This window comes from Grus americana, chromosome 1 (assembly GCF_028858705.1).
Source record: "Grus americana isolate bGruAme1 chromosome 1, bGruAme1.mat, whole genome shotgun sequence".
In the NCBI taxonomy this organism is placed as follows: domain Eukaryota; kingdom Metazoa; phylum Chordata; class Aves; order Gruiformes; family Gruidae; genus Grus; species Grus americana.
This window is the reverse complement of record NC_072852.1, coordinates 118756942-118780045: the sequence shown is the minus strand read 5'-3', so window position 1 is coordinate 118780045 and position 23104 is coordinate 118756942. Positions and strand designations below refer to the sequence as shown.

At 38.8% G+C, this 23104-nt stretch overlaps 1 protein-coding gene across 7 annotated transcripts in view; it reads left to right on the top strand.

Annotated features, from left to right (window-relative positions):
* The window catches only part of HLCS (holocarboxylase synthetase), a 129664-nt gene that overhangs the window by 101690 nt on the left and 4870 nt on the right, over window positions 1-23104 (top strand). For all 7 annotated transcript variants that reach the window (XM_054813818.1, XM_054813819.1, XM_054813821.1 and 4 more), the window contains 3 exons: window positions 14062-14129; window positions 15132-15292; window positions 18402-18516. In XM_054813818.1, coding sequence (XP_054669793.1) covers window positions 14062-14129; window positions 15132-15292; window positions 18402-18516 — 344 coding nt within the window. The remainder of the gene's footprint in view (window positions 1-14061; window positions 14130-15131; window positions 15293-18401; window positions 18517-23104) is intronic.

The following is a 23104-nucleotide window of genomic DNA, read 5'->3' as shown; positions in this document are numbered from 1 at the left end:
GCCCCATTTGAACTTCTCCTATGGAACCATTTGAGCACCCTAGTGATGGCTCAGAAGCTAGAAGTTATGCAAACACAAAATGATGGTTCCTGACCCACAGCTTACAAATTGTGAATGAGAAAAAGACCTACAGGGACAGGATGACTATGAGAGGTTAGATTGAATGATAGTGAAAAGGATCTCAAAAGTGAACACAAGGGGCTTATATTTGCTGCAATAGAGAAGTTCTCCCATAAAAGAAAACAAGGGTTACAGGAAGATGAATTTTACAGATTTATTCTGGATGGGTAGGAATATAGTGTTCTGTTATGTTAGTCTTACATCCATGGTTGAAAAGTCAAAATTATTTATGGAGTACTTGTTGAAAAAGCCCGTTTTTAAAAAACCACCTGAAAGGAAAAGTATTTCCTCACCTTATTCTTTCTCCGTTATATTCAACACTAAATATATCGTGAAAGGTGGAAGAGACAGACAGCTGCAAACACTTGACATTTACAACTGCAACTTTATTAATTCTGTGAAGAGTTTCTTGTTAAAATTCTGTTAGCGGAGAAAGGGAAAGATGATCATTTTTTCTTCAGTGATCTTTCTCCTTCTAGATGCTTAACTCCTTAGTATCACAGCTGAAGGTTTTAAACGCCCTTCTTAAAACTAAGACCCGTGTGGAGTGTGCATTACCAAAGATCTTCCAGTTCTAAAAGCGGGTTATGACCTGTTGGATCTTGTTTTACCCAAAACCCATGATCGTTTACAGAATAGATTTGCCTGTTGCATTAGAGCTTCTTGGGCTTGGGAAATAGCTCTGCCTTTTCCAAAATGCAAATGTTTGCCTAGGAATGGTATGTTTACCATTAGGACTCTGAGAGAGTGAAAAGTAGTTCCCTAAAATCACTTCATCTGGGTCAATATACCAGTTATGCAATTGCTTTTTACTTTTTCTTGGAATAAAGGAATTGAAGGTGCTACAGCTAAGGCTCCTGTTTTAACTACAGCACAAAGACCCATTTAATTGACTGGCTTGTTTCCATTTCTACTGAATTAGTAGTCGTTCCTTTCTTAGTCATGAGTTAGTGTAATCTGCTTTGGGCAAGGTGGATGGCGTCTAAAGGGTTGTTAAAGATTACAGTTATTGATCTCCCTGCTTGGAGCTTCAGCATCACAGATCATATTTTCATTATCAGATGTATGCATTTGAGAAGATTGTTTGTGTTTTTCTGATTTCACCTAAGCAATGTTCATACTTGTTTATGTTGCATGTTCTGTTGATTCGCTTACTAGGCCAGACTGCTGAGGCTTCATATCTGCCGATGCTTCGGCGCAACGCAGTCATTTTCATTAATAATTTGGATGACAGAACTGAGGGTATGCTTATCAAAAACTAAACCCTGTAGGGAGGAGCTATAAGGTTTTGGGAAGATAGGTTTAGGATGAGGCTTTGGGCAATGTGGTCTAGTGGAGGGTGTCCCTGCCCATGACAGGGGGGTTGGAACTAGATGATCTTTGAGGTCTCTTCCAGCCCAAACTATTCTGTGATTCTGTGTTTCAAACTCTAAGCAATCTTGATAAGTCAAAGAATGGCTGAAATTAATAGGATGCAGCTCTTTATGGGTGTGACGCTGAGTAGTAATCAATCAGATGCGAATTGTTAAATGAAGATGGGACGGTTGGATATCAGTGTTCAAGAGAGGTGCTGGAGGCTTGAGTCAGCAATTGAATATAGATTGAAAAAGAAGTCTTACTGTTGTAACAAAGGAGGTGAGAACTGAGACTGAAATTCATATAAAAGTGCTTAAAAATGTGCTATGTGTAAAATGTACAAAGTAATCCTTCCAGTTCTACTCAACACTGGGAGTGCTTAACTGGAGTTATTGGTCCCATTTTCAGCACCAGGCTTCAAAAGGTGTGGATTTGCTGGGCACAGTACAAAGCAGAGAAAAGGGAATAGTGCAGGGTCTAGGAAACATGACTCCTTAGATGGGGAGAGTGGAATATAAAGGAACGATGTTTGTTTCTTCAAAAGAAGACAAGACTGGTGCAAAGAAACCTTTACTCATGTAAATGGTCCTTTATGAAAAGAAAAGGAATAAGCATTTCTCCATTTTCTGTGGGTATGGGACAATGTTTTAATGCAGAAGTGCAGATGCAGTAATTTTTCCTTTAAAATTGCTAAAGAAAGGTAGCTTTCCTAAATAAGCCGTCATTTCTCCCTCATCGCAAGTTTTTCTGAATAGTCCAGAGAAAGTTTTACCAGACATAGAAGAGGAAGGGATAAAGACTTAGATAGCACTTGAGGTTCCGTCCAGCGCTCTGTGTCTGTGTATAAAATTGTATCTTCAGCTTACACTGTAGCTGTCAGCATTGACCTGTTGTTAGAGCAGGGTTTCAGCTTGCTTCCGTGCAGCTGTGGCTCACTGTGCCATAATTTCAAATCGGGGTACTGGGAGATAGTCTTCTGCTGGTGGGGTGGATTTTTACTTTGCACAAACCTTCTAACTACTGATTTTTTTCTTCCACATATGCATTCATTTTATTCATTTCTATTTCTGAGTGTTTTTGCATAGTACCGTGTATATGTCGGCACTGATGCTTCCCATTTAAGACATTCTTCCCAGTCCATTTTTTTTCTTCTCCAGAGCCAAAGGAATTATTTTCTACAGACCACCCTAACTTTGGATAAAACCTTGCTCTTTCATTTAAAAGAAAATACCACCATGTCTGTCTCTCAATTTCAGCTTGCTTAGTGTTAAGTACTGCTAAGAGTCATAGTATCGTATAACTAATCCTCCAAGTCTTCCTCCTGCTCTTTGATCCTTGCTTCTATTGCATGTGATCCGAATGGTTCTGCTCATTCACTTACTAGCCCAGAACACCTCTGCCAAGGCTTCACATTTGACTGAGCTTTAGTACAACTCAATTCAAGTGTCAGGGTCTGCTGAACACCTGTTCTGTAGAAATGTATCAGCAAAGCTGAATGAGAAAGTTTCTTTTCTATGCCTGTATTTTGCTTTCACTTTACAGCTAAAGAATGCACACAAAAAAATAGGTGAAGGAGGACCCAGAGGTCTGTCAGGAGGTTAAGAAATTATTTATGACAGATTTCAACTATTCCTCTATGAGTACCGATTACATAGCTGATGAGCAAATGCACGAATGGCATGCCATCAAACACATTGACTGAGAGCTAGTAACGGGCAACAGGACTTTTGACCAGATCCTGGCTGCTGAGATACTACAACAGAGTTACACTGCAGCAGAAGTGGGGGAGAGGGAGAAATGGCAGGGGCTGAGCCGTCCTACAGTTTTCTTTGGTCTTCATACAAGAAAGCTGGAATACTGTTTATAGCGCTATACGGTTGGAATTTGGTATGTTATATTTATCAGTATTTGCAAGCAATTCCTGAGTTTCCTAAGGTAATGCGAGAATGAAAGGCATTTTTTTCTTTGACGATATTCGGTAGATTCAGACTTCATCACCCACTGTGTGCAAATGTCATTGGTCATTGCTCAGGAAAGTGGCAAGATGCCAAGATCCAAGTATATAGATTTAGCCAGGGACCCCTATGGTTTCTTGCCCCCCTAGCAATTACTGCTCAAGCAGCAGGCATGATCCGGATGCACAATTCAGGATGGTTGTGCAGCCCTCCCCACTCGGATGTCGGCTCCCTCCAGTTCAGGGCTTTACCCATTCACCTACCCCTCCTGGTAAGAGGTATTTGTATGTATTTTATTGTTTTAAACTGGGCATTCTTTTCAACTCTAGTGGAGGATGTCCCTGCCCATGGCAGGAGGGTGGAACAGGGTGATCTTTAAGGTCCGTTCCAACCCAAACCATTCTAGGATTCTATGAGTCTAACTTTACAGAAGTAGGAAGCTTTTCTTGCATTTGAAGAATTTGAAGCAACGAGGCTACATGGGGACCTTTGGGTTTTCTCCTACCCACCCTGACAAAGACAATCCACTGTTTCGGGATTTGAATATCAGATACATTTTGTGTTGAGTCTGTGGTTAAAGTCTACATTATGATGACTGTTTCTGGAGTCTACAGAGGATGCTGTGGCCAGCATAAAGTAACTTCCTTGTTTTGAAATCCATTCTTAATCACCCATGAAATTAACTATTGGAGTCTGCCTTCAAGTTGGCACAGTCTAATAGTAGGGGTTTTAAAAATATTTAACAACATATTTGGAAACAGAACTTTTCTGTTCTTTATTTATATGTTTTTGGATGTTGGCTCTTGCATGAGAAAAGCGCTGTATGCTTTAATACTGAATTTAGAAATCTTGTGGTTTCTGTTGGCTCTGTAAGGGACCAGCTAGTATTTGACTCCGGTACTTGATGAGAGCATTTTTGTGTTTTAATTATTAGACGCATGAATACAGAGCCAACTGAGTTCAGCTATTGTGTTTATTGCCTTTTTGTATTCGCCATAAAAATAAAGCAATAATTTTTCTGGATTGCTATCTCTAACATGCTCTGCAACTTGAAACCAGAAAAAAGCTGAAGTATCGTCAGTGAAGAAATTTCTTCACACAGGGAACAAGAAATTGCAGGGAGATTCTGTTTAGGGATGTTGAAGTGTAATGGTCAGGATTTACAACCCAGCTCAATGCTTCATTTCAAGTCAGCTTAACAATGAATTAGAAGTGCATATAGGACTTCTATGCCTCATGAAGGTTCTAGTTAGGATACCCCATGTTGCTACTCAGCTTGATCGGCCAGACTCCTCATCCAAATTGGATCCCCTATGAAGCATCGCATGGCTTAGCAAAGGGGAACCACAAGCTGCATGGCAAGTGTAGCTCCTTAATGGAACCTGAGGCTTCGGGGGAGAAACTGAGGCATGTGAAAGCCCAGTGGGGATACCGTGGGTATATACATTTCAAAGCTTAAATCATTCAAAACTTTAGCTTTTTCATATATTTAAAGCAACTTATATGTTTGACTGGGCTGAAAGTACCCCACATAAAGTGTTAAGTGTTTTAAAGGAAAAATGACATTGTTTCAGGTAAATTAATTCCTCCTTCTTAGAGAATAGTGGCTTTTCTGAATCTATTTTGTATGAAAAATTATGTATATGGAAAGCATCTGATCAGGTCTAATAAGGCCTTTTAAAAAATAACATTCTAAACTTTACTTGCTAAACAAAGTACTTCAAGTGATAACTAAAATTTTAGAGCTAAATTGTCATTTTCAATGAGTTTCTTTAAAACATGGCTCTCACTGGAACACTTCTTCTGTAAACAAAAAATGCCTTTTTTCCCAGGTTCGTATTAAATTTATCCTTTTGCATTAATCTCTTATGTTGCACTTACAAAATTTCTAGATGCTACACATCTTGGGTTTTTTAATAGAGAAGGAGAAAAAAACCTGACATTATTGTCTGTGGCAGTTTTGCAATTAAATTCTGAGCTTATTGTCATAGAAGGAATACAGTGCTTTTGATTGCTTTTGCACAGCAAAAAGATGTTCGTAATACTTTTTTCAAAGATTTCATATTTCACAGTGCTTCATGGAAAAAAAGACATACAAGTAAAATAATTGTGCTTTACCTGCCAGTTTATGAAGCTGTAGTTGTTTTATAATAGTTGTAACACCTGGGCAAAATTATGAAGATTTGATTTAATGCCAAGTAATGTGTCAAATTACCATCTTCGTGGCGATGCTTGTAACACACATTGTACAATGTACCCCGTATCATAGAAATAAGAATGTGAGCAAGCGTTTAGAACTTACAAGAAGTTCTGTGTGTATTTTTAAACTCTATGGTGAGAGGGCCGCATGGAAATTTTAAAATTGAGACTCAGATGCTTTTGGAAAACGGTGGTAACAAAGAAATTTGCGTGAAATTTTAGTGAATTGTTTTTCACATTAAAAATATTTTTCAGAAAGAACATTAAACTGACAGGTCCCCCCAAGGTAAAATCTAATATATAGACCACAAGAAGTGTCAAACGATGTAACAATATGGTACCTCTTGTTTTAGTGTAGGAAAACTATTAAGTGTACCTTTAGAAAGAGGAGAAAAAATAAAATTATTTTTCAGTTAGCATTGATTAGGAAGACTAGAAATTTGCTACATCTTTAGGTTTATAGCAACAACCACATTACCATTCTCATAAACCACCAGGCCTAAATTTGGAGCACAATATATGTTGCAGGCATAAAATAAAAGAAACAGAAGCAAATCACAGAGGAAAATTCAAAGGCTTTTGGAGTATTCTCTTAACTGTAAATTACTTCTGTGATTTTAAGTATGATTGGGTTTGATGAAACTTTCAGTAGTAAAAAGATAAAGGAAAAATTATGAATCTAAGGAAAATAAGTGTTATTGCTAATTTTTTAGGTCTTCTACAGTTGCTTAGCAAGGAATGGAAGGTTTTTTTGTTGAAATGCTTTAATTTTTCCCAGTTTACAATGGAAAACTCTGTGAAGGATCTGGGGAGGGCAGCTAGTTTCTTCACAGAAGTAGAATTCACATAGAATTCTTTTCATGGTCACTTTAATTTACACGATATGTCCAGTGTCTGTTGTTCTACATTAACCCTCACTGTTTGAGCGGCTACTTGGGAATAACTTCATCACTTCTCTGGTAGAACGTGGCAACTATTTAACACCCTGTTTGATTTAAAACAGGAAATGAAGTGCTGTCTTAGTAAATTGCAGAGAAATTTTCGTAAGGAAATGTAATTACCCAGGCTAGAAATTGGCCAGAAGATCAGGTTAAAACCGCTGTGTGTGCAAAAAGTTCTTGGTTTGCTGTTTTATCTGAGGGGTGACTTTAAGTAATATTGTGTGAATTCAGAATCACGATGGATTACTTTTGAGATCCTAATGCTTGCGATGCCTCACACTGTAAGTTAGCGAATCCAGTGCTGATTTAAAATAGATTTGCCACCTTACTGAAATGCTGTTCTTTCTGGCCAAACTGTATGGGGTTACTTTAAGGTTTCCCACTCAGACAGTGACCAAACTTGTACACTCTTATCTAATGAAGTGTGATGAAATTACTGTGAAAAGTGACATCACTACAGGCTGCATTGATCTGTATGTTTTAAATCTTTTATAGCATCCGTACCGTGCTTTACTTTGGACAAGAGTGGTTAGATCTGGTTTTGATCAATATGTTTATAACTTTTTATTCCACTCTGAAGATTCTATTCTTAACATGTTATGATAAATATGTTTCACTGCATTCCAGTAACTATTCTGTTTCTTAAGTCTTGGCACTGGAGTTGGTTTTTTTTTTTTAATGAAATCTGTTTCATTTCCATTTGTCTTATGTTAACTTTTCAGTATGCTTCAGGTAGCTTTTTCAAATAAAGGTCACGAATTGAAAAGATTACTTATTATAGGAAAAAAAAATTAAATAAATTGTTCAAAACAGTAGACGTTTTTGCTTTTCAAATTAAAAATTGAAACAACTTAAACTCCTAAACTCTCCTCACATCTCCCTTGGAAACTCCCTACTTTACTGTAACTTTGTGGTCTTGATGATATTCACAGAGAAGCTGATTTACTGAATAAAGAAGTTCTTTAAGTTTTCAGTTTTGGAACATTACCAGTGTGTCTGAACCCAGGTTTCAAATTTTACTGGCATTTTGTTGGCAAACCAATTTTTTGGAGTCCTTTCTTATTTGGGTATGTTTCCTGACACCTTTGGCTGTATGGTACTGTGTTTTAAAATTCTCTTTTTCTTTTTTTAAGAGGAAAAGCCTATAAACATATACAAAGAACTAATTATAAAATATCTGGTATAAAAATAGAGAGACAAGAAAATTACCAGCTGAAAAATGCAGTGAGCAGAAAAAATGAGCATTTAATGGTAGAGTTTTAGTCTGCCTGTTCAGCAGGCCTGATTCTCAAAGCAATTCCACAAGCAAAGCATGTACTATTCTGAGGCCATAATACAGTGATTTAAATCAAGCATAAGTACATGGGTGGTAAGAAAGAGGTGGTTTAGTCTTCCTTTCTATCCACTGGCCTCTCTTACTGTTGCTTCCCTTTTGCCAACAGCAGCGTTCATTTATGGTGAGCCAGATCAGAGCATTGATCTCGCTGAAAAATAACTCACGTGACTTTGCCCTATTTAAAGTCATCCTATATATTGCAGTTTTGTTGAAACTATATTGTTGTTAGTGTACTGCTCTCAACGACTAACCAACTAGCCAAAGCAAATATAAGTTCCTAACCTATGACATTCATAGTATCAATGGATTATTCCTTCCTGAAAATGTCATGAGTAGTATAGGACAATCTTCTTTTTGTAGTATTTATTGACATAAGGTACAAGAAACTAGCAGTCCAAGGTTCCGGTACTTTTTTAGTTTTCCACAAGTCTGGGACATTGTAATCCCTTAACACTTTTTCTCTTCGAAGTAAGACTTTAATGTATCTAAGGAGTTCAAAGAGAATTTGACACTAAATGGTCCTTTCTGTACTAACATTGCTATAGGGAAACCCACTATAAAGTGAAAGAAGCTATGAAATTTTGCAATAGAACAGAAGAGTGTATTCATGTAAAAGTGTATTCTGGCACATATTTTGCCTGCTGGATATAGGCAAAGTTATAACAGTGCAGAGCAGTAAGATTCCTATCATTTAACTAAGCCTCAGTAGGATTAACAGTTTAGGTGTTCTTCTACCTGTCTCAGCTGCGGGAGTCAATCTTTTGGGAGCCTGCATATTGCACCTGGTCACATATAAAATACTGCGTGGAAACTGGAAGATGGATAAAATTAAATATTTAGGCTGGTAAGAGAGTGTGAAGGTGACTTTAATCTAGGATCCTACTTGGGATAGGGAATTCCAGTGAACACCCTTTGGGCTAAATTGCTAATGTAGTAATTAGTAGTTAATGCCTCGTTTCTGACAGACTTCAACCAAACTTAAAGGACAGCTAGAAACACCAGAGATAGCAAGTTTCTGTATATTTCCTGGAGTCAAAGAATCATTCAGATTGGAAGGGATCCCTGAAGGTCTCCGATCCGACCTCCTCCTTTTGAGCAAGGTCAACAATGAATTCAGATCAGTTTGCTCAGGGTTTTTTCCAGTCAGATCTTGAAAACCTCCAAGGACAGAAATACTCCACAGCTTCTCTGGGCATCCTATTCCAATGCTTAGTTATCCTCATAGCTCAATGTTATTCACAAACTTGATCAATGTGCATGCCATTTCCTCCTACAGGTCATTGGTTAAGATACTAAGATATTAAATAGGATAGGTCTCAGTATAAACCCCTGAGGAACTGCAGTTATATCCAGCCTACAGGTAGAGTACAAACCACACTTTTCAATCCCAGAATCGAGGCATGTTTTGCTCATCCGGTAGTGCATCCATCTAGACCACAATGGCCAAACTTGGATACAAGGGCGCTGTGAAAGACCATCCTGAAGACGGTTGCAACATTTGCCCTCTTCCATTCATCTAGGACTTCCCCTAATCTCCATGACCATGATGATAGAAAACAGCCTTGATGTGCCACCAGCCAGGTCTCTCAGCACTCTCAGATGCATCCCATCTGCTCTCATGGACTTGTACAAGTCAAGATTTCTCAAGAGATTTATGAGATCAATCTTTTTCTACTGTTAGTGTTTCCTCTTCTCCTTGAACCCTGTCTGTATTTGTAAAAGCCTGGGAGACCTTGTTGGTGAAGACTAGGGCAAAGAATGCATTGAGTAACTCAGCCTTATGTGTGCCCACTGTGCTGTTGTCTGAGTCAGCTGCGAGCCCACATTTTCCTTGTTTATTCTTACCATGTAGCAGTAGAAGCTCCTGTTGCCATGTTTCTTGACAATCTCTAGTATAGTTGAGCTTCAGCTCTTCCTAACATCATCCTTGCTTGTCTGGACAATGTTTCTGCAATTCTCCTTTGTAGCATTTCTCCTTGCTTCCATCTCTTTTGTACCTTCTTTTTACAGTCATGAATTCCCTATTTAGCCAAACCAGATTCCTTCTTCATCTACTTATTTTCCTTAGTATTGTGATGGACCATGATTTTGTCTGTGGGAGGCTGTCTTTAAAGACCAGGTCTGTTGAACTCCCTTGCCCTTCAGAGCTGCCTCTCATAAGATCCCACCTGTCAGGTCCCTGAATAAACTGAATTCTGCTCTCATGAAATCCAGGGTTTGTACTCTGTTACTTGCCTTCCTCATTCCTCTCAGAATCCTGAACAACAGCGGATCATGGTTGCTACGGCCAAAGCTGCCACAGATTACCACCTCCCCAGTCAGCTCTCCCTTGTTTGTAGGAGATCAATCAACCACTCTAGTTGATCATCTGATATTTGTGTTAAGAGCTTGTCCCTAGCATCACCTACAAGTCAGCTGTATTGCTTGCATCTCACTTTGCTTGCCTTTTAGCAGATACCAGGAGATGAGAGTCTCCCATAGGAATCAGGATGTTATATGCAGATGTCCTCAAGTTGCACAGAAAGACTTTTTCCACTTCTTCCTTCTGATTAGGTGATTTGTAACAGACTCCCACCAAGATGTCATTCTTTGTGGCTTCTCTGATTGTCACCCACCAGCTCTCAGTCTACTGCCCATTTTACAGAAGACCTCCATATCTTTGAGCTCCTTCAGGTATTCATGTTCTCATGAAAACAGACTCCCAGGTAGGAGAGAGAGGCCCAGAACAGTGCTGCCACCAAGCAGTCTGCAGCGTAGACTTGAGGGTTACCTATTCTATGTGGCCAGCACACCCTCTGGCAGGCCATTCAGCACACGCAGCTTGGAATCAGACACAGCATCGTGCAGCTGAGGGCTATGAAAAGGAGATGGAGTGCAATGGAGGAGAGTTCAGGAAAAATATTAGTAGACACACTGCTCATTTTCAAATTGGACATGATGGACCGAAACAGTGGAATTAAAGTAGTAAAGCAAGTGTTCAGGGCACCGTTTTGTCCAAAATAATACAAGAAACTGATCAGAAGGCATGTTCCTTTCCATTTGACTAAAAATGGAAAGGTTTTTTTAATGTTGCTTTTATAATACTCTATAAACAAGCTATTTGAGAGTGAGTTTTTCAGACAAGGAACTTGAAGTGAGGGGAGAAATCTGTTCATAACTTACCCTCTTGTGCCCAGGTATTTTAACATCTGGAATGTAATGCTGCCTGTTGTAATACCTCTGCAATACTGTAACACAGCAGGATGCATTAATGAGAGTTTCAACCTTAAACCCACAACATCAATGAAATTTATAGTTGTCAGGCCGTTAACCACAAAAACTATGTTTGAATAATGTTTCAATTCCCATTTTACGTTCATGTAGGAAGAGAAGTCGTTGTGTTGACTAGCCATGAAGACAGAGTCCTCTTTAGACTTGAAATTTGTATAAAACAATTAAGTATTGGTTATTACTCTTGACAGCATTCATAGTACGCACTACAGGGTGGGCAGAAGGTATTTGTATAAAAAATTGTGCTAGAACCTCTCTCTTAATATTTCAGCTGGTTTAATATTCTTGAATACTAAAAGTGCCTTGCTCACGTTTTGGAAAATACCACAAAAATGTTCAAAGCAGAAAAGAAAAATTTACATAAATTCTAGTATCATCTTCTACAGTCATATAGGTGCTGTCTGATATTCTTCCTGATGGGTAAATTTGTCTTCAGACGTTTCACGTTTCCCTACTCTTGTATCTCAATGCGGCCTTTTGACTTAATATGTAGAGCAAGTTAGTTAAAGGGCACAAAAAAGAACAGAGAACTTCTTGAAGGCAAAAATTTCGGGGGGGAAATGTGGTGAGCACTGTGATTAAGTCGCTCTGCAGAAAAATGAAATTGTTAAGTCTGCAACTGATTAAGTTGAAAGAAAAGAAGGGAAGTCAATATGTAAAAAAGTGCACGTACAGTTACTCTTTCTGGTAAGGAAAATCCAAGTTGTTTCTCCCAGAAAAAAAACTAACAAGCACATACAATTTACAAAGCTCTGAAGTTTGGGGGGGTGATTGTGTGGGGTTTTTTATTATCATAGGCTTTATGGTAATTCCAGCACAATCTCAGGAAGTAGTAAAAATAAATCTATCTGTCTCTTGCTGTATCAGTCTGGGTATTTACAACTTCCCCGTGTTGTGTCCGTTAAAGAATTTCTTCATGGCCCTTAAAAGTACAAACTCGATCTCTGCATTTAATATGTTGTTACCTGCTGCCAAGCCTCTAATAGCTACATTCATACGTTCTGTTAATCATATCTCTTTGTTCTAGAAGCCCATGTTTTGGATTCACGATTAACTTTTTTTCCCTGCTTTGATTATTTTCCTCCCATCGTGGCAGCACGTCTTTTTTTTTTTTTCCTGTTTAAAAACAAATATGTAAATGGAGAAGTAACAGAAATCAGTGTATTTCGACAAAGCCTGTAATCTCGTCCTAACTGTGCTTCCAAATCTAAATTAGATTTTCATGTTGCGAAACCATGAACTTGGTATTGTAACTGAAGTCACGCTGTTCCCAGAAGACAGGGCTGAAGCCTCATGGGCCCAAAGAGGTTTTTCCCATAGGTACCAGCATAAGAAGAGGTGTGTTTTTACACCTTCTGGAACTATGCTGGTACCTAGGGGGAAATGCTAAAGGTTGGTGATAGGTGATTCTGGTCTCAGTGTGTAATCCATAGGGGCCAAAGGAAAGAATTATCGAGCTGTATTTCACATGAACTGGAAGGGGGCTGGCAAAGAGATCTTCTGGCTGTTGCTCTTTGACAGCATCCCACTGATTGAGGTGTAATGTGGAAAAACATTGTGGAGCCTGTTACAGCTTCAGTCAGTTTGGGTTCAAGTATTTCTAACTAGCGAAGGCATTTGTGGCCCAAACTTTGCTTGGGCCCTCCAATAACCTCCCATTTTGATCATTGTGAAAGCAAGTCAGCCATTTGAAAGCTATTCTGAAACCTTGGGGATCCCACTTGCATTTTGCTACCGATACAGCCCCAAGCGTTAGTGACGCCTTGCTTTTCAGCCTGCGAAGCAGGAGGGATGGATAGTTCCTCAGCTTGTCGCCTGCCTAAAGACATGTGTCTGTGAGCGGCGGGGGGGACGCTTCTGCTTGCAACTGGTATCTGCTGCCCAGTGACACTTGCTTGATAGCAGAACTGAAAACACCTTTCATAAGTATGTGAAATCCAGAGGAAATAGTTTGGAACGGTACTCTTTGCTGAGTTGGACTCCAAGACAAGATTGCTTTTATATGAACGAAGAACATGATATTTGTGCCCGTATTAGAAGTAGGTTTGTAGGCTATCAATCACTTTCTGGGTTTACCTTGCTGGCAACATCTTGAATATCAGTTTTATCTGTTAAATAGCTCTTCCTGAAAATGTGAAATGGAGGAGGATCGTAGTACTGTTCAGATCTGTTTTAAAGTGGCTTGAACGAAGTTCTCACAGTAGGGTTTTTTTCTTCCTTTTTTCAAGTCTAGCATTGACTCATTTGGTGGTGTTAAAGTGCACTTTCTACTTATCCCCAGAGGAAAGTTAGTATTCTTTTAAGTGAAACTATTTTAAAAGCAGAACACAAGCCTAAAATAAGCCAGTGTTCTCTAGAGTTCTCAGAAGGTGTAGATTTATTTACTGTAGTTAAATCATAATTAGTTCTCAGGGGATAGTGTATCTTTTAAACTGCTTTATTGCCACCATATTGGTTTTCTAAATAATCAGAAACTGCTGCTCTTATATTCTGTAGTATGAACAAAAATTTGCTGTAAGTAGAAACAAATGTCTAGAATTGCTAGTTGTCACTTACTGAAGATAGTGACACACAAAAAATAAGCACTTCAAGCAAATGTGAAGAAATACAAAACGTATGTTATCAGAAAGCACCTTAAATGAACTATGGCTATAGCTTTTTCCAGTGTAATAGATATAGTAATGTTTTACATGATCATTTTTCAGTGAATCTTTTTCTAATATTCTAATGCTTTTTGGTCAAGAATAAATGTTAACTGAAAACAGATAAATGGTAGTGCAATGTTAACGTAAAATATTACCTGATATTTAAGCCTAGATTTTCATGAATGTAGCTTAGTGTTCCAGCTGATAAGTATGGGTTTTTCTTTTTTCCTAATTGGCAGGTTAATGTTCGAGTTGCCTGAGGAGATGGGTTTAATAGCAATTGCTGTTCGACAAACACAAGGGAAAGGTGAGTAAATTTCCCTCTAGGGCTAATAAATGTGTATTAAACATATGAAATAGGACATTTTAATGTCACCTAGCTGCCTTAAAGATACATTATGAGTATTTTTTATTATATAATCTATAGAATAATCGTGTCCTCTTTTCCTCCTGCTTGAACTGTGCATTCAAACTCAAAACCTAAGCTGATAGAGACCAAAGTAAACATTTTCAGCATGTTTGGTGGCTTTTTGCAGAAATGATTTAGTGGTCTTCTAGTTTTTGCCAGAAAGTCACTCCAGTCAAGGAAACTGCCGTCACTACATTTAGTGTAATACAAGTCAGACTTCCAAATCAGAAGTCTTTTTTGACTTAACTGGAACAAGACTGGGTCTTGACTTGCTCTGAGATAGAGGTTTCTTGAGTCTGCAGGACCTCCTTGAACTGTGATGTGGGCTTTCACAATCTTTTGCAGATAAATATGAGCAAGTTCTGTTGCTTTCCCAGGAAGGAGCTGGCACTGATTTCAAAGCCACGTTCATTTTATTAGAAGAACACAGTGCCCAGTGTAATAAGCTCTTCTGAGCACAGACCTTCCTGAAGATGGTTACCTGGTTTTCAGTACAGATCTAGCTTGTGTCAAATTGATTCCCAATGTGGATGGATGTCTAGATGCACACGGAGCATCTTCATAAATACTTCTTCACTTAAACAAAGCAAGATTTTTTGAAACGTGTATATTACCAGATACTGGGAAAATCCTGGAAGCAAGTCGTTTAGGACATTCTAGGAAATTGAGTAGCAGCATGCACATTAAACAACTTGCTGTTTTTTTAAAGAAACAACTGTGCACTTTAACCATTTTTCTTTCAAAATTAGTTTGGAAACTCCATTACAGGACTTAGGATAGATTCTTGGATGGATACTATTGAATCGTTCTCTTTTGTAGTTGTCTACATTAACAAAGTGATCTTTTTCATAAATATTTTTTTCTTGAGTTGAAGTTAACCTTTTTTCTCTCCCTCCCCAGGTCGTGGTAGTAATGTTTGGCTCAGTCCCGTGGGCTGTGCACTCTCCACTTTGCATATGGCCATTCCTCTACATTCTAATCTGGGGCAGAGAATTCCTTTTGTTCAACACCTGGTGTCCTTGGCAGTGGTAGAGTCAGTTAGATCAATACCAGGATATGAGGTATCTCATTCTAATTTATTTCAAAATTCATGTTTCCATTTTCATTAAATTCAGATTTTAACTATGTCTGCCATGCGTAGAATGACTGAATGCATAATACGGTTCTTCAGCACTAATACAGTGGTAAACTTAGCCTTTCATACATGCTTGATTATTTATGCGGTTTAAGGAATCTAGTATACATATGATGAATACTGTCTTTTATTGAGCTGATTAAGTATACTGCACTCATTTCACTCATAATCTTATGAAACTTAAGACTCAGTCTTCAGCAGTAAGGCAAACGTCAATTTTGTTTGTCTAACAATTGAGTTAATTTGTTTTGATTTTGAAGGAGTTGGGGAAGAGGGAGGAGGGAAAAATGAATAAAACTGACAAATCCTTTTCTGCTTTTTTTGTTGGTGCTGTTTCAGTGGCCACTTTATCCCTTTTAAAGGATTTTTCCAACCCTTGTTTAAGGTTGAAAACTGATTTCTAAAGCAAGAACTTAGGAGTATTGCTCTCAAGAGGGAATCAAGTGTCCTGTCATCAGTATTAAAATGAAGAACCAGTCTTCTTCATCACCTCATATATCTGCTTTTTAATGTTACCATTTCCTAATATTTGCTAACTATAAAACTTTGGTATTTTACAGAAGTAGTTAACTAAAGCATATGTTTCCTATATTACAGAAAATCAATGACTTATACACATTTACACATGAACTTTATTATAGTGGCACCCAGTAGCTTTGCTGTAGTTTAGGGTCTGTCAGCCTTTCTATTAAAACCTTCTAACTTCAGTGCTTCATAACTTGACTATAAAAACAAAATGCTTCAGGCTAAAATTTGCAATATAAAACATTTGGCTAGAGTGAATAATTTAACCATTTAAAATAGAAGGGACAAGAGTTAGTTTTATAAAATATGAGTCTGACTGGGGAAGGAGTTAATTTATGAATGGAGGTCGTTTTGCTTCTGTACGCCTACCCTGGTATACTGTGGCAATTTTTATTTTGTTCCATTCAAGAGGAAAAAGGTGGCTGAAGTACTAAATGTTAATATAAAAATGGTATGCATCAATAATACATGTACTGTATGTAGCACACATACAATACATAGCTTGCTATGACCAAGACAAAGCTACTCAATCTCTTTGATAGTACATCCACCTTAGACAACGGGTGAAACCAGTGTTAAGGATCTGGACTCAAATAAGTTAAAGCAAGGAAATTCAAAGATTTATCAGAAACTCAATGCTTACATTTCCCCTTTAGACTTAGGTAACGCAGGACTTATCTTTACGTCAGATAAACATCCATGCCATGCAAACTGCTTTAGCTGCAAACAATGGGCTAATCTATAGGAGAGGTTTAATTCTCTCCTCCAAATTTCCATACCTCTGTGGGGGTATGTCAGAATCTTAATAATACTTCACCACACTGTAGTGTAGTTCACTAAGCTCAAAGTCCCTTTCAGGATTTCCATTCAAAAATCTGAAATACCTGTGTCTCAGTTAATCAGCCAGTCGTCATTTTTAGGATTGCAACGAATGTTGACTAAACAGGCAGCAACCTAGACCTTTGTTCTGGGTCCTCACGGAGAGAATCTGAGCGCTCAGTTGGATGTTCTACTGTCAGATGTTAGTGCCGCAAATGCAAATGGGCCTTATATCAAGAGAATGCTTTGCTTTCCCATTCTGAGAACAGAAGACCTCTCTCTAGTAAGTGAAAATAAGAACGTGCTCCATTTCCAGCATATTTTGTGACACCCATCATTTCTTTGACACACACATAGCTGTGCAGTACCTTGTAACTCTATTTTGTAGCGAAGTGTCTGCTGTGTAGTTTATGTCATGAGAATACCCAGTTGACTTGGTTGTTCTTCATGCTTGCTGTCGCTTCAGTTCCAGAGCTAGTGTCTGGTGTCGTACAGGTGTATGTTTTCCTTAAGTAAGATCAACTGAATAGCTCTTTGGAAGATCTCTTAATAATACTGTTTAACTGTGTCATACTTCGCATGTCTCAGGAGTCTTCTATAAGTCTTTTCCCAGTGCGAAGAGTCAAGTTGTTTTCCATAATGAATATGAATTGGTGATACTCTCTCTTAGAATGCTTTGATAGCAAAATCAGGTAGTATTTCCTGTCAATGTACGTGTAAGGGACTCCTCTCTGGCCTTTAAATCTGTCAGGAAAGTAGACATGGACCCAGGTGCAGTTTTCACACATCCTGTAAAGGGATTTCATAATCTACAATAGGAGGGAATGCGACTCTTGTAGTCCTGGAGCGCCTCCCATAATTTGCCTCTGGGGATACAGTCATATGCAGTTTTTCAAACTACAGGAAGCACATTTGCTTTCTTTTTGTGTTTAAGTAGCCGGTGCAAAGTTCAGTTCAGTTCTGTGGTTTCAACAAAAAGTTCTCTATTGCACTGGAACGGTGTCACACAGCACAGTTTGTGTTTCCAGCTCCACGGTGTTGCTTGAGCGTAGCTGCCGAAAGCATGAATATATTTAGGACATTACTGAAGTATTTACATAGTTGTGAACTGGAATTTCTCCTGTCTGCTAAATTTCCTTTCTGAAATTCAAGATGTCATTGTCTCCTTGTCTGATTCCTGCAAGGATCCTCAAATACAGTGTGATGTTATTGTGGGCTTACCCTGATTGTTTATCAGCAGTGAGCCACAGTGGCTGCCACGGCGTGCATCTTTCTTGAATAGTTTTTCTAAATCTTTAATAGGCACTCATGAATGAAGGAAATTAATTCTATAAAACCTCACAATTTTGAGACTGAAAATCTCTAGAATCTTTAGTCCCCCTTTTGGTCACTCTAAGCCTTTATTATCTGCCGTAATTTTTTGTTTTGTTTTGTTTTTTAATAAATAGACACTTTTCTCTGACAGCTGCCAACCTCCTTAGCAAACCATGTAACCATGTTACTGTGACTTTTTCAGTAACATTTGTGGAGCACTTAAATAGGTTCTCATTATGAAGAGCAATTGACAGTATCACATTCGGTGTGGCAAACAGGTACAGAAAATACAGAATATGGAGTGATGAATGAGCTGTGTTCTTATAATCAGTATCGAAGAGCAAAGTGTTTCTAAATGTATGTTTTTCTTTCTTTAGAATATTGATCTGCGAGTAAAATGGCCAAATGATATTTACTACAGCGATCTTATGAAGCTTGGTGGAGTTCTGGTAAATTCTACGCTTATTGAAACAACATTTCATATACTTATTGGTAAATGTCTAGTTTCAAGCTTTTCTATACTGTTTTTACTGAAGAAATTTGTTATTAATGTCTTTATGAGTTCAAATGATAAGGACAAGAACAAATAATGACAGCAGGCATAAGGAAATAAAGCACAATATTAAATCAAAAGAAAGCACAAAAAGTAAATGTTTTCATTCTTCTTAATAATTCCATATGCTTGACAAGGAAAATGTAAATGCAAGCATCTGGGCTGATGCAGTGGAGTTCAAAGAAAGAGCATTACAGGAGGGAGGGAAAATGTCTCCTTGATATATTGCAAAACTAGTAGAATATACTGAAAAATGTATCAATTTTTTCAATTTTTTTTTTTTTTTTGGCAAGATGACAGATACTTAAGTAAAGAACATGCATTTTAAATCAGGAGAGAAAGAGCTACGTACACATAGTAATGCATTTGTCCTTTCATCCTTTTAAAATTTATTCATAACTTGTTCTATTGATACCTTTCTAGAAACTGGAAAATTGCTAGTGAAGCAGCAGTGAAGTAGTGATTTGATTAATTAATCACTTTCTTTCGCTCTCTCAAAAAGTAAAATTTGCAAAGCAGTTGGGAAGGCTGAGTCAGGGAGCAAAGAATAACAATCTGTTTGTTCACTGTGAAGACACACAGTCTAGCTGGAAAGCTGGTTCCAAAAAGGTAGCACAGCCAATCTCAAAAAGACTGTACATCTACTTTCCAGCAAGTCCCAGTGCCGTAACAGGGGAAGACATTTAGGTGCACAAATGAGTATTGAGATGTTTTTATCATTTCAAGTCTGATAATCATCCAGCTATTTGTTAAGGAAAGTTTTTCCCCTAACCAGCAGCAGCACAGATCTGTCAGACATGCTTAGAAACCTGCCAGCAGAGCTCTAGGTTCTGGTTCCAAAAGTAATTACCTCTGCTACGTCTAAAAAATTAAATGAAAGTTCCTTAGAAAGTCTAAAAGGTTAAAGAAGATAACATTTGGTTTATATTTGAATGTAGCACAATAGATAAGTACAGTATCTTGCAAAGAGAATGTGGACATGATATCGTTTCTGTCAAGGTGCTGTAAATTTTAAGGCACAAACAAGCAAAACAGTTGAAGTAGTCATCACCTCCTTCTGTGAAACATGTTCAGCCATTAAATTTTCTGTTCAATTGTTATGTCCTCATTTTGTAAATAATGTAGATGTACAGAATGGAAGTTGCACTGAGACACTTAAAAAGTCTCTCTGTGCCCCATCAACCATTTACTGCTTCCATATGTTTTTCCAGAGCCCGTTCTGGTTAACACAAGAAAAGCAAAAATGGCTCCAAAAATAGTTCATCTTATCATATATCTCTTTGCACATTACATATTTACTTTGGACCTTGTGTTTCTTACCCTAAACACCAAAACATTCAGAATCAAATGGAAACTTTCTGTATGCATTCTCTCTGATGTCCATAGGAGTCATCTTGATGGTGAAAGGTCTGAGGTATAGGCAAAGATCATAGATCGTAAAATACCAGGTTGGAAGGGACCTCAAGGATCACCTGATCAAACCTTTCTTGGGAAAAGCTCTATCTAGACAAAAGCACAGTCTAAACAAGATGGCCCAGCACCCCGTCCAACTGCATCTTAAAAGTGTCCGATGTTGGGTAATCCAACACTTCCCTGGGGAGATTATTGCAATGGCTGATTGTTCTCATTGTGAAAAATTTTTCTTTAGAGTCCAATCAGAATCTACCCGGGAGTAACTTGCACCCACTACCCCTTGTCTTTTCCATGTGACTCCTTGTAAAAAGGGAGTCTCCATCTTCTTTGTAGCCACCCTTTAAGTACTGGAACGTGGTGATGAGGACTCACCTAAGCCTTCTTTTCTCAAGGCTGAACAAACCCAGTTCTCTCAGCTTTCCCTCATATGGCAGGCTTCCCAGTCCTTTGGTCATCCTGGTGGCCCTCCTCTGGACCCTCTCCAGCCTGTCTACATCTTTCTTATGTAGTGGGGACCAAAACTGAACACAGTATTCCAAGTGTGGCCTGACAAGCGCTGAGTAGAGTGGGATAATGACTTCTTTATCTCTGCTGGTGATGCCCTTGTTGATGCAACCCAGCATCCTGTTAGCTTACTTTGCCACTGCAGCACACTGTTCGCTCATATTGAGCTTGTTGTCGACCAGGATCCCCAGGTCCCTTTCCACAGAGCTGCTCTCCAGCCAGGTGGATCCCAGTCTGTGCTGCACTCCAGGATTATGTTTTCCCAGGTGCAAGACCTTAACGTTTGTCCTTATTGAACTTCATAAGGTTCTTGTTAGCCCACTCTTCCAGCCTATCCAGATCTTCCTGCAGGGTGGCTCTCCCTTCCAAAGTGTCTACCTTCACACTCAGTTTAGTATCACCCACAAACTTCACCAGGGTGCGCTTGATCCCATCATCCAGATCACTTATGAAGGTATTAAACAGCGTGGGGCCCAATATCGATCCCTGGAGAACCCCACTTTTGACAGGTTGCCAGTTTGGAAGAGAGGTATTTGCCACCACCCTCTGGGTGCAGCCTGTCAGCCAGTTCCCCATCACCACACGGACCACTTGTCTAGACCATAATGCATCAATCAAAAATGTACCTTTTCATCAACTTTCCTTCACCTGGAAGTCTCTAAGATTGAAACTTACCTGCCACATACTAGTCCAAGGATCTTTTCTGTCATTTCAGTGATGTATGTCACTGAGATTAGTAGGGGTGACTTATGACATCTAACTTCTTGTATTAGTCGTAGCAATGAGATCAAACTTCCACAACAGGAAAGGTTAGCCAGATGCATCATCCCCTTTCTACAGTCATGCAGATTCTTTTCCTAGACCTCACTGTTTACATGGCTCTCATGAAGAGTATCCCATATATGAGGGTAATGATCACAATCGAAGATCTTCTACATGGCTTCACTGCTCTGAGAAGTACCTCAGAAGAATAAGGTGAAACTCAAACCTGCCTTTTCACCTGTACCATGTGCTCAAGGCCTCACAGATGATGCAGTTCATGTTCATATTTTTATTTTACGATTTTTAAAAAATGTTGGGGTTTTTAAGAACTTAATTGTTATGGGACTTTTGGAAGAAGACTTCTGCAGAAGAATATACTTCACTGATGTAGGGGCCAGACTCAGAACACATGTAGGCAGCCAAACACAAATGGAATGCAAGGGACAGCCAACGTGCTTGACCTGCAAAAGCTCCGTCTGCCTCTGTGTGCAGCTAAGGCGTGTCCGAGGAGTGCACAGATGCTGAAGGCAGGGCTCGCTCTAGAACCAGAAGATGTGTTAGCCACATCAGCACACTGCAAGATCGGTGCTAAATGTTTATTTTTCACTCTTCTCACATGGGCGATGCAGAGATACCCTAAGAGTCCTGACCACCTAATATTTTTCAAATTAGCTGGCTACATTTTTGCTACCGCATTTATCCCCTGATGCTTCTGCCTCAGCTCAGCTCATCATCTCAGTATGTCTCTCGTGTCTCTTTCAATTTTTGGATTGCTAAGTAGTGATCTCCATACATACAAGCCTGGGTGCCCTGAGCCTGCAAGATGGACTCAAAGGCCCCGTTATGCACCCAACAGTACCAATCACAGCTTAAAGACCACAGTCACTCTCTCTTTGCTTGTACTGTATTTGAGCGTAAACAGCTGAGTTGGAATCTGTTGGCATGCCACATTATCTTTCCCAGTTCATTTTCCTTTGTCTCTTTCTGAAAATACATTTCTCCTCATTTCCATAGGATCAATGTATTGGTACTGGTATCACTGTGGCTTTTTTTGCATGCATTCTCTGACTAGTTGAAAGTCAAAACCCCCTTTCCTCTGAAGAGATCCTTCTCCTCATAGTTAATACGAATTATTTCCATACATGAATAGTCTCATTAATAGCAAATTTACAAAACAGTGCATCTGGACTTTCTTGCAGATGGAGGTGTATCATGTCTAAACCTGATTGACAGACTGGGGTTTTATCCCACATGTCTGAGGAAAGAAAAAACCAAATTATTAGGCGAAAAAAATAAACAGGTAATACAATATATTTCTTTACATCCCTCAAAGCCTGTTTCAGCAGACTGCAAAAAAGGCCCCAAGAGCCATGTTTAAATGAGAAAGGCGTTCTGCCAACGTTATTCTAGCTGGAGAAATCTCAGTGAGAGACTTGAGGCTTCTAAAGGATATGCTGTGGGAAGATAGATTAAGCAAACTGGAGCCTTACACGGCAAAGTTAGATTTTCTGGGCTTTTCAGAGCAAGCCAAACAAGGCTTATCAGCTGAGTAAAAAGGCTTAATTTTCAGAAAATGCAATCAGCTAACTGTAGTAAACAGAAAGGTCTTTTAATTAAATTTTAGACTAAAAGATAAAACTCCATCTTAGAGTATGATCAATGATTTGCTCTCAGTTAGCTGATGACCTGTCAGCTTCCAGGGAGTAAAAGAATTTCTCACTTACATGTTATTGTAACCAACTTGCAAGTCATCACTTACCATCTTCCTAACCCTCGTCGATAGGACGGTGTGTTGTTGAAAGGACTGCACTGGATTTGCTTCTGCAATTTTGAGGCGGCTTTTTAAGG